Raw genomic sequence first — 15,572 nt, 5'->3', positions numbered from 1 at the left:
CTTCTGTTTTTATGTGACCTTCTATGATCTAATTCAATTAAATGTGATCCAATCCAATCAACTGGGATCTACTTTAATGTTCTGGGATCTTTGTGATGAGAGTTTTCAAGATACAGCTTCACCAGGTTACAGGCCCGAGTTCCCGAGTCGTTAAATAGACAAGCAGGTCACATGGCCTCCACTGGCTGCTACTGTCTGTGGATTCTCTCCCTTCAGTGATCTAGTATGATCCAGGTGCCCTGCCAGTGTTGCCCTGCAGGGGTCAGTGTGTAGCTCCAGGGGTCCATGCACATACTCACCAGGCTCATCCACAGCTGCAGGACCAGGCTGTCCAACAGGGGGGCGCTGTGTCCCACGGGGGGGTCCTTCCTTCCCTGCACAGAGGAGAGGAAGCTGTGAGGCTCCTGAGGAGAAAACTGCAGAGTGTTGTGCTGGTTTGTCTCTCTTCTTGATAAAGACCTGCCTGTATGTAAATCTGCCTGCATGTAAATCTGCCTGCATTTATTTGACTGGCAAACATGCCCACATTTTTTGTATGTACAGAAAATAAATAATTGGAATATAAAGAAAAGAAGTAATTGTAATCACTGTAAATTGCTTAGGGATGAAAGCATCTGCCTTTTTAATAAATAACACCAAACCCATGGGCGACAATCTAGAATCGCAGCATCCAGCATGTCCTTGGGAGGCATTTCTGTCTCCTGAACAAAACTCACATGAACATGGAAACAACTGTCAAACTCCATACAGAAGGTTCACACAGCCATGGCATTGGGCTGCGCTGAGTTCTGACTGCCTGGCAGTCTGCTGTCTGTCCCTACCAGGGTGTGAGATGGGCCTGAGGCAGCGGGAGGAGGCTGGAGCACAACAGTGAAGTCCTCTCTGTCGCTATACCAGTTGTTCTCCAGCAGGTGGTGCTCTAGAGCCTCCTGCAGACACCGGGCACACATAATTAACATTAAAAAACCACATAATTAATATTTCATTCACGTTTCATTCTAGTGTCGGTGTGTCTAGCTAGGTGCTTGGCTGTACATTATTGAGAAAAACATCTGGTAATCCACTGTAAAATGATTTACAGTATATAGATCTACTCCGACGCTATATGATTGGTGGTGGTGGAGGGGCGTCCCCATTACCTGTAAAGCGCTTTGAGTGGAGTGTCCAGAAAAGCACTATATAAATGTAAGCAAGTATTATTATTATTATCATGTTGTTCCACTTTCATGTTGTCAAATAACTGACACCCCCTTTCTCACAACATCATCTGTGATCTGTTACTAAGCAGCCACCAACTGGTTTGGGCTTAACAGAGGTGCATTAAAAGGCGACCACTTATTACAGTGCTGTACAGTATTCTATAACATTTTCACATTACGATTCATGCTAATTTACACAACTGTACAGTGTACTCTAACATTTTCACATTACGATTCACGCTCATTTACCCAACTGTACATTGTACTCTAGCATTTTCACATTAAGATTCACGCTCATTTGCACAACTGTACAGTGTACTCTAACATTTTTGTATTATAATTCACATTAATTCACGGTGATGTACAGTAATGACTTCTTTGTCTTGAGAAACGTGGTGGTCTGTGTTGTCTTTTCAGATGACTAAGCTCTCATGCAGTCTTATTACACATTAACAGGTCTGTAATCGCATACTGGACTGAAAGGATTTTCACACCATTCATTGGCTTTGAAAAGTTTCTTAACCATCTCTTTGAGAGTGACAGTCCTGGACAGCACGGTACACATCCTGAAATATATTCTTCTACCTGTCTGTCCTTCTACACTCTGTGTGTAACAGAGGGTGTGTCCTTGTCCTGAACGTGTCATTTCTGGTGACACAAGAGGTTGAGCCTCAGTAAATGCCTGTGTATTCCAGAGCAGAGTTGAACACTGAGTTTGTTCCGCCATCAGTTAATAAACCTCCTTCAGAACCGCGCTGAGCGGGGTTCGGGAGACCGTGCTGCTTGTTTTCGTCCATGTGCTTGCTCCCCCTGTTACATGGTGGGAGCAGAGCCCTCTTTCCTGCATGGCGCCAACCAGGAGGGTGTTTACAATCAAGCTGTGACGTGGGAATCACCTCAGTGCACAGAAACACCAGGCGCAGGGCTGACTGTTTCAGGGGACCTTCTGACCTCTTGGCTGGGAGCACTGAATTTTCCCTGAGAAGGGAGGAGGATGAGGGGGAGGTACAGGGACAGAGGAGGTGAAGGTTACCTGCAGAGCTTTGCTCAGAACAGCCTCCTGCAGCCTGATCTCTGCTGCACTGTGGCCACTGTCACAGCCTCTGCACAGCCTGGAGGCACCGAAACACAGCAGAGTCAGCAAGGTGTGACCAGCTTGTGTCACAAACAGAGCACACAGGAACTGTACAGAAACACACAGAGCACACAGGAACTGTACAGACACAGCTGTGCAGTGAAACACACAGAGCACACAGGAACTGTACAGAAACACACAGAGCACACAGGAACTGTACAGACACAGCTGTGCAGTGAAACACACAGAGCACGCAGGAACTGTACAGAAACACACAGAGCACACAGGAACTGTACAGAAACACACAGAGCACGCAGGAACTGTACAGACACAGCTGTGCAGTGAAACACACAGAGCACACAGGAACTGTACAGACACAGCTGTGCAGTGAAACACACAGAGCACACAGGAACTGTACAGACACAGAGCACACAGGAACTGTACAGACACAGCTGTGCAGTGAAACACACAGAGCACGCAGGAACTGTACAGAAACACACAGAGCACACAGGAACTGTACAGACACAGCTGTGCAGCGAAACACACAGAGCACACAGGAACTGTACAGACACAGCTGTGCAGTGAAACACACAGAGCACACAGGAACTGTACAGAAACACAGAGCACACAGGAACTGTACAGACACAGCTGTGCAGTGAAACACACAGAGCACACAGGAACTGTACAGAAACACACAGAGCACACAGGAACTGTACAGAAACACACAGAGCACGCAGGAACTGTACAGACACAGCTGTGCAGTGAAACACACAGAGCACACAGGAACTGTACAGACACAGCTGTGCAGTGAAACACACAGAGCACACAGGAACTGTACAGAAACACAGAGCACACAGGAACTGTACAGACACAGCTGTGCAGCGAAACACACAGAGCACACAGGAACTGTACAGACACAGCTGTGCAGTGAAACACACAGAGCACACAGGAACTGTACAGAAACACAGAGCACACAGGAACTGTACAGACACAGCTGTGCAGTGAAACACACAGAGCACACAGGAACTGTACAGAAACACACAGAGCACACAGGAACTGTACAGAAACACACAGAGCACGCAGGAACTGTACAGACACAGCTGTGCAGTGAAACACACAGAGCACACAGGAACTGTACAGACACAGCTGTGCAGTGAAACACACAGAGCACACAGGAACTGTACAGAAACACAGAGCACACAGGAACTGTACAGACACAGCTGTGCAGTGAAACACACAGAGCACGCAGGAACTGTACAGAAACACACAGAGCACACAGGAACTGTACAGAAACACACAGAGCACGCAGGAACTGTACAGACACAGAGCACACAGGAACTGTACAGACACAGCTGTGCAGTGAAACACACAGAGCACGCAGGAACTGTACAGAAACACACAGAGCACACAGGAACTGTACAGACACAGCTGTGCAGCGAAACACACAGAGCACACAGGAACTGTACAGACACAGCTGTGCAGTGAAACACACAGAGCACACAGGAACTGTACAGAAACACAGAGCACACAGGAACTGTACAGACACAGCTGTGCAGTAAACACACAGAGCACACGGGAACTGTACAGACACAGCTGTGCAGTAAACACACAGCACACAGTATATCTATACCCACCTCTGGTCCTGTCCATGGTGTCCAAATGGGTACTGTCCTGTCCATGGTACAACAGTGACCAGAGCCCGTGGGACCTGGACACACACAGACAGCAAAACTAAAAGTCCCTTAACTGCCTTTCAGCCATATTACATCCAGCAAACAGAAACTCTGTCTACCAACCAACCAATATAGCAAAGAAAACCACATGGGGATAATGGCTTTTGTATATTCTGTGGCAGGTAGGATGTTTAATTGTGTGTTAACTGCAGCTACCCTCCTAGACTGACACACACCTGGTTAGCAGTCAAAACCACATTCACAGTCAGGGCTCAAAAAATCTAAATTTAATTACCCAAACATACAATATTGTTATTTTAAAGCAAAAAGCATACAATGCAAAAATACTTTTTGACTGTGGACTTAGTGGGATTTGGCATCTGCTGTGATCTGAGCCTGGGGACCAGGATAGAAGCCCTGATTAATACACAAAATGATGCATCCCAAACATCTGCCCTCTGTCAGGAAGTGAGAGGCTCACCTGTCTGTGGAGCACCTGCAGGGCATCAGCCACCTGCTGCACTGCTGCCTGCACCACAGGGCCCACCTGGGACACAGAGAGACAGAGTGAGAGAGACACTGACAGCAGCACCACACGGGCTACCACACTTCTCAACCTGAACTCTTCCTCAGCAGGACTAACTGTGCAGGGTAAGGGTGTGGCTCTTACTGGGCCGGTCTGCTGCTCCACCTGAAACCCTCCTCAGCAGGACTGACAGGGTAGAAAGGTAGGCTGACTGTGGCAGAGACAGAGTCTAAAAAAAGAGATGGACCCTAAGATTGAAGAGGGAAGACAGGACAGGCAGACAGAGGCCTGGGGATTGCAGGGCTGATGGGACAGTGCTAGCAGGCTACCTGGTCATCGCAGGAACAGACCTCCACTCTGCCAAACACAAGGATCAGCCTCCAGTCCCGGCTGGAGTCCATGGCCTGCAGAGAGAGCACAGACACAGTGGGCAGTGGGCAGAGCCCGGCTCCCCCCATTGTGAGGAGAGAGAATAAGCTCAGTGACTACAGCCTGGCCAGAGAAACTGGCCAGAAATGCAGCCTGAGGAACAGACGGTGAGCCTGCTGGGGAACCTGCAAGCAGCACACCAGAGGAATGGACCAGAGCTGTGCACTACTGAAATCAGAGGTTTTATGACAGACGAGCTGAGAAGCCATGCATACAGACAGAACTCAGTCTGCACCAAGTTCCTTCCTGGGGTCTAGGTTGTGTTCTACAGGGTTTGTTTTGATCTTTTGGCTTTTAAATCTGTCTGACTTCGGCTCTGTGTTACTTCTGGTTCTCCAGATGTCTCTTCTTGTGCTGATATTGCCTTGGATTTTGTCTCGGACTGCTTCTCATGTTTTTGAACTTTGCCTGTTATTTGACCTTTGTTTGGACTCCCCCCTTGTGCTGCAATCTCTCCCGTTTGGCTTAACTCCCACCTGAAGTACCACTACCCTCTCTGCAAGTGAATCTTTAGTTTCGCTTTCTCTTTCTCCCTGCCTGCCCCAGCCATCCACCAAAATACACGACTCTGCTCCCACCTTCATCTGTTTTCCTTCAGGTCTCTGGATGTCAGCAAGCTTCTTAGAAACTCCAGGCAACTTCAGCAGTATTGTTCTACCTTTCCCTTCCTACTCTCTCCTGCTCCATTCTCCTTCCTCCCCTCTCCTCTCTCCACGTGTTGTCCAACCCACTCCCACTGCACCCACAGCCACAGCCTAGAGCCTACAGCCTCTGCTCTCCGGAGTAGCTCCTGGTTGCCGTGTCCCAATGTGCTCCATGGATGGAAGCGAATGGTATCAGTCTGCGCCAGACCCAGGCTTCCTCATTCTCCTTATGCTGTCCCTCGCACTCAGCGATGGGTTACAGCAGCAGTTTCTTCTCTGTCGCATCTTGTTGAGTTTCACCCCCATTTATCTTTCCTTTCTCAGTTGGCGTCCAACTGATCAGTGTCAGCCCTCAACTCTTCCCCCCTCCTAAAGCTTCCAGACACACATGTAGCTGATATTCCATTTTTCGGGGGCTAATCTCAAAATGCGTTTCTTATTATCTAGATAAATTTAACAAGCAGCAGTCCACTCCTGTTTTCCATGTTAACCCACTCTTCCAATTACCCAGGGTTTTCCAGTGCCCACTGCAGAGCTCCAGTTCAAGCTAGCCGGTCCTGCTACTGCTGTGAGCTGCTAGTGTTGCCACCTGTTCACTGACTCAAGCTCTGTCACGCACAGCTTCTCAGAGATTCTCAGGCACCACATCCAAATCCACTGGCTCAAGCAGGCACAAGACTGCATCTTACATGTTTTCACGTGCCACGTGTACATTCTCCTTGGTCCTTAGTGTTTGAAATCTGTGTCTGTGTTTTAGGGGAATATGACAGAGCTAATCTCCAACCAGCACTGTCATTTCCTTAGCAAGGCCAGATAAAGTAAAATGATTGAGCATTGTATCTCTATTATATTCATCAGAATTATTGAACAAGACCAGGACCGTGTCAGATTCGAACCGACTTACGGTTCCGCTTTGAATTTATGTTTGAGTTCCGCTTTGTAATTTGTCGGTAATGCCAGTACTGCTGCTGGAATTTGAATTTGAGAGAGACAGTCTGTTCTCTCTTCTCTGAACAGATGGCACAGAGAGACACAATGAAGGAGAAAGACTGAGTTAAAAAAGTGAAGTGATTACCTCACTGCTCTGGAGAGAGAGTGCAAGATCTTCAGCCTGATCCAGCAGGGCCCTGCAGGACAGACACACACACGTTCTTAGAGCAAACACGCACTGTACTGACAGTGAAGACACACTGTACTGAGAGTGAAGAGACTGTACTGAGAGTGAACACGCACTGTACTAAAAGTGAACACGCACTGCACTGAGAGTGAAGACACACTGTACTGACTGAACACACACTGTACTGAGAGTGAAGACACACTGTACTGAGAGTGAAGAGATTGTATTGAGTAAACACACACTGTACTGACTGAACACACACTGTACTGACGTGAAGACACACTACTGGCCGTGATCAGAGACTATTCCAGCTGGATGGCAGTGTGATTAGAGTGATACCTGGACTGCGAGGGGGGCTGTTGTGTGTTGTCAGGCTGCAGTGTGGAGAGGTCTGGATTAAACAGCGCCAGGAGCTCTGATTGAAAGAGAGGGCAGTCAGAGAACTGAATACACACACACTCACATGTGACACTCTTCTACAAACACATGCCACCTGATGCAGACTGTCTCCTGTCTCTGAAGGTCGCAGGAGGGGAGGCTACCATGGGTGTGTGGTGCCCTGTTGTCCATGTGACAGAGATTGAGATCAGAGCTGTTTTACTGCAGCTTTGATCTATCTCTGTCATTTGTGATAAAAATGAAACATTACACTGTTATAGTATCAAACTATCTTTATGGTTATATTGTGAAATTGCTTTAAGATAGGTCTACCTGAGTCAAAGTCACTTATTATTGCAGGGGAAGAGCTGCTTGTTAGTAATGTAGATATCTCAGACATTGATGGATAAAATTATAACAACTTCATTGCTGTGATTATAATCAGTTAATTTGCATTTGATCTTATGAAAATTATCAGGTTTACAGAGCACAGGAGTGAACTGTGGCATAGACAGCTTTTAACCAGAGATCCCATCATGCACCTCTGAGAGCCAGACTCAGGGTGACAGAGGCAGGGGCACAGCCAGGATCTGAACTAGGAACCTCCTCTTCCCAGTCCCCCATGAGCACGAGGAGAGCTGGAAGAGGAGTTTCAACAACTCTTACTTGGCGACTGTGTCCCTGAACTATAAACTAAGGAGGCTCAGTTCTTTCAGCCTCTCCTTTAGATTTCAGGAAAGATCTGTCAAAAATTAGTACCCAGCAGGCAGAGCCTGTGTCTCTGGTTCTCACACTTTAACATTGGCTCTTGTCTTGGAAGGAAACTGGCATCACTCCTGAACTGGACAGGACATTTGTGTGTCTTGTATTTTGTGTTGGAATTTTTTTAAGTAGTGTAGAAGACCAGCTGCTGTGAGGATTGTAGCTCCAGCTGACCTGCCACTAGAACCTGCCCTGTCCCAGGACCTGTGTAGAGACACACTTGAGGAGAATTAGGTAATCATTAGATAACTGGTGAAGGCTTGGGAGTGTTTGGGAGATAAAGGGTGTGCACGGGGGTAGTTGGTGTCACGTAGTTGTAGAATAGGTTTTGTTTGGTGTTCTGGTGAACCTATCCTCCCTGCCCTGCTGTCCTCCCTCCATCATGAGCTGAATGTGCTCAGGCCTCACAAGCTGCTAGTTGGAGAGATCTCTCATGCACACATCTTTCCTGTGAGGTAAATGAAGCTGCGTCAGGAATGAGAAGAGATTTAACCTGGCTCGTTCCTGACTGAAGGGGCAGTGCTGCTGTCTCTCACAGATCTGCTCTCCGGACAACCTGGGGTCTAGGCGCCCCCGATTTCCCACCAAAATACCCCCGTGCACCCCTCCAATCACACGGCCGTGCTAGTGAGCAGGAGCTGGAGACCTACCTGCTAGCCGGTCCAGCACGCCGGAGAGCCCAGCCCTGGACAGGGAGAGAGGGAGAAGGGAGGTGAGGGCTGGAGCCAGCTGACCCAGGTGGGAATAAAGACTCAGGCTCTGAGCCGGAACAGGACAGCTCCCCAGCCTATCGCAGAGCTCTCCGGCCCTCCTTTGAGCCCCCACATAACTAAGAGCGAGCTTGATGAGACCCTGGCAATCGTTTCCTGTCCTAACCAACGCTCCAGGGGTCCAGTCCAGCCTGGGCTGTTCTTGAACCCTCTGATCTGCTCTGAAGTGCAGGTAAGTCATTATGTATCTTCACCTCTAGAGGGAGCTGGTTTCAAAAGTTGCAGTTTTCATGTTAATCATAAATCGTTAAGTTGAAATCACCTACTTCTTAGGAACTGAGATTAATATAATAATAAATCATGGCTGATCTGCCCTTAAAGCTCATTTTTCTAGACACCGTTCCAATAAAAGACTTCAGCCTTTCAATAGTGCACAGCCCCCGGGTGGGACAGAAGTAACATCAGCTCTGTGTGAGGTGAGGATACTTGCTGAATTGTACTGTGATTCTGACAGCTCAGTAGAAAACCTACCTGTCTGTCACATCCCAAGGGTGCCAGGATAGTACAGGGGGCTGGAGTGAGAGACAGTGAGTGAGACTGACAGCATGCACTTAGCAATCACTGTGCTTCATAAGACTGTTATTGTACTGCACCACACTGTCGCAGTGCTGTATCACACTCTCACTGTACTGCACCACACTGTGACTATACTGTACCACACTGTCATTGTGCTACATCACACTGTCACTGTGCTGCACCACACTGTCACTGTACTGCATCACACTGTCACTATACTGCACCATGCTGTTACAGTGCTGTATCACACTGTCACAGTGCTGTATCACACTGTCACTATACTACACCACACTGTCACTGTGCTGGATCACACTGTCACTATACTGCACCACACTGCCACAGTGCTGTATCACACTGACACTGTGCTGGATCACTCTGTCACTATTCTGCACTACACTGTCACAGTGCTGTATCACACTGTGACTATACTACACCACACTGTCACTGTGCTGGATCACACTGTCACTATACTGCACCACACTGTCATTGTGCTACATCACACTGTCACTGTACTGCACCACGCTGTCACTATACTGCAGTGCACTGTCACAGTGCTGTATCACACTGTCACTATACTACACCACACTGTCACTATACTACACCATACTATCACTGTACTGCCCCACACTGTCACTGTACTGCACCACACTGTCACTGTGCTACATCACACTGTCACTATACTGCACCACACTGTCACTGTACTGCATCACACTGTCACTATACTGCACCACACTGCCACAGTGCTGTATCACACTGACACTGTGCTGGATCACTGTGTCACTATACTGCACCACACTGTCACTGTGCTACATCACACTGTCACTGTACTGCACCACACTGTCACTGTACTGCATCACACTGTCACTATACTGCACCATGCTGTTACAGTGCTGTATCACACTGTCACAGTGCTGTATCACACTGTCACTATACTACACCACACTGTCACTGTGCTGGATCACACTGTCACTATACTGCACCACACTGACACTGTTCTGGATCACACTGTCACTATACTGCACCACACTGCCACAGTGCTGTATCACACTGACACTGTGCTGGATCACTGCGTCACTGTACTGCACCACACTGTCACTATTCTGCACTACACTGTCACAGTGCTGTATCACACTGTGACTATACTACACCACACTGTCACTGTGCTGGATCACACTGTCACTATACTGCACCACACTGTCATTGTGCTACATCACACTGTCACTGTACTGCACCACGCTGTCACTATACTGCAGTGCACTGTCACAGTGCTGTATCACACTGTCACTATACTACACCACACTGTCACTATACTACACCATACTATCACTGTACTGCCCCACACTGTCACTGTACTGCACCACACTGTCACTGTGCTACATCACACTGTCACTATACTGCACCACACTGTCACTGTACTGCATCACACTGTCACTATACTGCACCACACTGCCACAGTGCTGTATCACACTGACACTGTGCTGGATCACTGTGTCACTATACTGCACCACACTGTCACTGTGCTACATCACACTGTCACTGTACTGCATCACACTGTCACTATACTGCACCATGCTGTTACAGTGCTGTATCACACTGTCACAGTGCTGTATCACACTGTCACTATACTACACCACACTGTCACTGTGCTGGATCACACTGTCACTATACTGCACCACACTGACACTGTTCTGGATCACACTGTCACTATACTGCACCACACTGCCACAGTGCTGTATCACACTGACACTGTGCTGGATCACTGCGTCACTGTACTGCACCACACTGTCACTATTCTGCACTACACTGTCACAGTGCTGTATCACACTGTGACTATACTACACCACACTGTCACTGTGCTGGATCACACTGTCACTATACTGCACCACACTGTCATTGTGCTACATCACACTGTCACTGTACTGCACCACGCTGTCACTATACTGCAGTACACTGTCACAGTGCTGTATCACACTGTCACTATACTACACCACACTGTCACTATACTACACCATACTATCACTGTACTGCCCCACACTGTCGCTGTACTGCACCACACTGTCACTGTGCTACATCACACTGTCACTATACTGCACCACACTGTCACTATACTGCACCACAGTGTCACTATACTGCACCACACTGCCACAGTGCTGTATCACACTGACACTGTGCTGGATCACTGTGTCACTATACTGCACCACACTGTCACTGTGCTACATCACACTGTCACTGTACTGCACCACACTGTCACTGTACTGCATCACACTGTCACTATACTGCACCATGCTGTTACAGTGCTGTATCACACTGTCACAGTGCTGTATCACACTGACACTGTGCTGGATCACTGTGTCACTATACTGCACCACACTGTCACTGTGCTACATCACACTGTCACTGTACTGCATCACACTGTCACTATACTGCACCATGCTGTTACAGTGCTGTATCACACTGTCACAGTGCTGTATCACACTGTCACTATACTACACCACACTGTCACTGTGCTGGATCACACTGTCACTATACTGCACCACACTGACACTGTTCTGGATCACACTGTCACTATACTGCACCACACTGCCACAGTGCTGTATCACACTGACACTGTGCTGGATCACTGCGTCACTGTACTGCACCACACTGTCACTATTCTGCACTACACTGTCACAGTGCTGTATCACACTGTGACTATACTACACCACACTGTCACTGTGCTGGATCACACTGTCACTATACTGCACCACACTGTCATTGTGCTACATCACACTGTCACTGTACTGCACCACGCTGTCACTATACTGCAGTACACTGTCACAGTGCTGTATCACACTGTCACTATACTACACCACACTGTCACTATACTACACCATACTATCACTGTACTGCCCCACACTGTCGCTGTACTGCACCACACTGTCACTGTGCTACATCACACTGTCACTATACTGCACCACACTGTCACTATACTGCACCACAGTGTCACTATACTGCACCACGCTGTGTGCTGATTCAGAGATTATTGAGACTCACCTGGAGTCCAATGGCAGCCAGTGTAGTGATGTCCGATGGTCTTAGACTGTGAACTGGAGAGCAAGGGGAGACAGTGAGACGGACTCATAGATAGTGCTAACAGTACAAGTGACTGCTCAGAGTCTGTGTGCTTTATACCCACCGTGAATACTGACTGTATATTTCACTTTATTTTTTTATCATGCATTTAGCCTATCTATCTGTCTCACACACTAATGACTCAATTTCTTTTTTCAAAATTCTGAAATTACTTAAGCTGCCTACTTGTTTCTCTAATCTTCCGCATGAATGTTTCTTATTTGTTAATGGGTTCGTGTTGTGATACATGTATTGTGTTGTGTCTTTTACCTGCCCGCAAAGCAAATTTCCCACCTGGGACAATAAATAAAAAAGGAAAGAATAGGAAGACAGATGAATCCTGAAACCGACAGATAGACCCTGAAACAAAACACCACACTGTGTTTCTTTCACCTGTCACTTTTACAGTTTTAGCTAGCTCACAATGCTTCACCACAAGAAAAAGGTTTATTTTTTCAAGCCCAGTGGTTCTGTCAAGCTCAGTAACACTGATAGACAGCACCTGACAGGGATGTCAAAACTCATATTTAAACATCTTCACAATACATATAATACTCCAGTGTATACATCATGGATAATTAGAACACAGATCTCAGGAATTTGGAAATCAGAGTTGGGTATTTGGTATTAAATAGCTACCTGATGGAGGATCTCACTGAGCTGTTTCTGAAAGAAGCCAGGGTATTGACTTGGACAACAGTATAGTTACAGAATATACATCATTCATGACAACATCCCGGGTTCAAGGGCCAGAGCAGCTGTGAGAGGAAGAGGAGAGTCCCACCTGAGGAAGGCGAGGGCCAGGAGAGAGTGTGGGGGCAGGGCACACCAAGGTGGGTATCTGTCTGCAAAAGGAACAACACACACATACTGTCAACACACAGGTACTGTCAACACACAATCTCTATCACACTGTCAACACACAGGTACTGTCAACACACAATCTCTACCACACTGTCAACACACAGGTACTGTCGCCACACAATCTCTATCACACTGTCAACACACAGGTACTGTCGCCACACAATCTCTATCACACTGTCAACACACAGGTACTGTCACCACACAATCTCTATCACACTGTCAACACACAGGTACTGTCAACACACAATCTCTATCACACTGTCAATACACAGGTACTGTCACCACACAATCTCTATCACACTGTCAACACACAGGTACTGTCACCACACAATCTCTACCACACTGTCAACACACAGGTACTGTCACCACACAATCTCTACCACACTGTCAACACACAGGTACTGTCACCACACAATCTCCGTTGTAGCACACACATATACTGTACTGTCACGACACTGACGAACTATAAAGTCACACAGGTACTGTCACGAGACACTGATACACTTTCAGATCATGTAGCTACTGTCAAGACACATTCTCTGTCTCATCACATCGACAATGTCACAACACACCCGACACACTGTCAGTCTCATGTACTGTCAGGACACTTTGTCTGTCTCAATATACTGACCCTGTCACAACACACTGGCAAGTCATACAGATACGGTTACGACACACTGAAACAGTCAAGTTTAACAGATGCTGTCACGAAACACTGACACACAGACAAAGTCACATGGATATAGCCTCCACATCTCCTCTGTCACGACACACTGACACACTGACACAGTCACAAGGCAGGTGTCTCAGTGTGTCTCTCTGTTTCCAGACACTCAGTGGCCTCACCCTCTCTTCTCCTTCTGCTGAGACTTGGTCGGCCAGCCTTCTAATGAGCTGGAGTCCAGACTGCGGGAGAGAGCCTGTGAAGAAACGGAGAGCAGGAGAGAAATGAGACACCGAGAGAGGAAGATCTGTCCTCTGTGAGTGTCCAGACTGGAGCAGACCAGTCCTCTTTCTCCTGCGTTTGTCCCCAGACATTCCTGGGGCTTTCAGTGCTACTTTGTGATATCAGTAGGGATGAGAGATATTGATGAATCTCCTGAGGGGACAGAGACTGTGCTGTGACTGTTAGTCAGTGCTGTGAGCTGTACAGTAGAAACACAACACTGGACATGATCAGCAAAGTTTGTCTAGCTGAGATCTGCAGGGATTCTGAGTAACAGGACTGTTCTACTTTACTGGGACTGTAGCTCCTATTGTAACAGGACTGATCTACTGCACTGGGACTGTAGCTCCTATTGTAACAGGACTGATCTACTGCACTGGGACTGTAGCTCCTATTGTAACAGGACTGATCTACTGTACTGGGACTGTAGCTCCTATTGTAACAGGACTGTTCTACTGCACTGGGACTGTAGCTCCTATTGTAACAGGACTGATCTACTGCACTGGGACTGTACTACTATTGAAATATTACCTGTGAGAGCAGGCAGATGTCCAAGCAAGGACACTAGGACCACCAGTACTGCACAGTGAGTTGGGTCCATTGTGTTCCGACTATCTGTCACTGTGTCTCCCAGCTACTCCAGACAGGCCACTGTGTGTCTCCCAGGTGCTCCAGAGAGGTCAGTGTGTGTCTCCCAGCTGCTCCAGAGAGGTCAGTGTGTGTCTCCCAAGTGCTCCAGAGAGGTCAGTGTGTGTCTCCCAGCTGCTCCAGAGAGGTCAGTGTGTGTCTCTCAGCTGCTCCAGAGAGGTCAGTGTGTGTCTCTCAGCTGCTCCAGAGAGGTCAGTGTGTGTCTCTCAGCTGCTCCAGAGAGGTCAGTGTGTGTCTCTCAGCTGCTCCAGAGAGGTCAGTGTGTGTCTCCCAGGTGCTCCAGAGAGGTCAGTGTGTGTCTCCCAGGTGCTCCAGAGAGGTCAGTGTGTGTCTCTCAGCTGCTCCAGAGAGGTCAGTGTGTGTCTCCCAGGTGCTCCAGAGAGGTCAGTGTGTGTCTCTCAGCTGCTCCAGAGAGGTCAGTGTGTGTCTCCCAGCTGCTCCAGAGAGGTCAGTGTGTGTCTCCCAGGTGCTCCAGAGAGGTCAGTGTGTGTCTCCCAGCTGCTCCAGAGAGGTCAGTGTGTGTCTCTCAGCTGCTCCAGAGAGGTCAGTGTGTGTCTCTCAGCTGCTCCAGAGAGGTCAGTGTGTGTCTCCCAGCTGCTCCAGAGAGGTCAGTGTGTGTCTCCCAGGTGCTCCAGAGAGGTCAGTGTGTGTCTCCCAGGTGCTCCAGAGAGGCCAGTGTATGTCTCCCATGTACTCCACAGTGCAGTGTGTGTGTCTGAGCTGCTCCAGAGCGTGTGTGTGAGGAGGACTCTGCCTGCTGCTCCCTCTAGATATATGTGTCCTGGAGGGCTGGGGAGGGGCTGGGCTTTTTTCCATTCTTCATGGTTTCTAGTTCCTCCCTCCGGCAGCAATCTAGGCACTGGAGTCTCCGTCTCTGCACTGATCCTGAGCACTTGTGTCAGTGTGTGTGTGTT

The 15,572-nt window shown here is 48.1% G+C and overlaps 1 protein-coding gene and 1 long non-coding RNA gene across 3 annotated transcripts in view; one reads left to right on the top strand and one right to left on the bottom strand.

The window, feature by feature from the left end:
- The window catches only part of plb1 (phospholipase B1), a 38,879-nt gene extending 24,152 nt beyond the window's left edge, over positions 1 to 14,727 (bottom strand). The window contains exons 1-14 of one of the 2 annotated variants that reach the window (XM_069199170.1): positions 14,542 to 14,727; positions 13,911 to 13,984; positions 12,985 to 13,045; positions 12,123 to 12,175; positions 9,045 to 9,085; positions 8,454 to 8,488; positions 7,003 to 7,078; positions 6,622 to 6,673; positions 4,803 to 4,877; positions 4,429 to 4,494; positions 3,909 to 3,982; positions 2,233 to 2,311; positions 822 to 929; positions 300 to 374 (exon numbers count right to left, since the gene is read on the bottom strand). In XM_069199170.1, the coding sequence (XP_069055271.1) occupies positions 300 to 374; positions 822 to 929; positions 2,233 to 2,311; positions 3,909 to 3,982; positions 4,429 to 4,494; positions 4,803 to 4,877; positions 6,622 to 6,673; positions 7,003 to 7,078; positions 8,454 to 8,488; positions 9,045 to 9,085; positions 12,123 to 12,175; positions 12,985 to 13,045; positions 13,911 to 13,984; positions 14,542 to 14,611 (939 nt within the window). In that variant the 5' untranslated portion in view covers positions 14,612 to 14,727. The remainder of the gene's footprint in view (positions 1 to 299; positions 375 to 821; positions 930 to 2,232; positions 2,312 to 3,908; positions 3,983 to 4,428; positions 4,495 to 4,802; positions 4,878 to 6,621; positions 6,674 to 7,002; positions 7,079 to 8,453; positions 8,489 to 9,044; positions 9,086 to 12,122; positions 12,176 to 12,984; positions 13,046 to 13,910; positions 13,985 to 14,541) is intronic. The other variant, XM_069199171.1, reaches the window with a different exon arrangement.
- On the top strand, positions 11,321 to 14,729 carry LOC138245389 (uncharacterized). Its single transcript, XR_011194003.1, has 3 exons — positions 11,321 to 13,033; positions 13,894 to 14,044; positions 14,645 to 14,729. It is a non-coding gene; the product is annotated as an uncharacterized lncRNA (long non-coding RNA).
- Positions 14,730 to 15,572: the final 843 nt, after the last annotated feature.

Source organism: Lepisosteus oculatus, chromosome 2 (assembly GCF_040954835.1).
Source record: "Lepisosteus oculatus isolate fLepOcu1 chromosome 2, fLepOcu1.hap2, whole genome shotgun sequence".
Taxonomy (NCBI): Eukaryota; Metazoa; Chordata; class Actinopteri; order Semionotiformes; family Lepisosteidae; genus Lepisosteus; species Lepisosteus oculatus.
The sequence above is the reverse complement of the archived record's forward strand: the minus strand, read 5'-3'. Positions and strand labels throughout refer to the sequence as shown.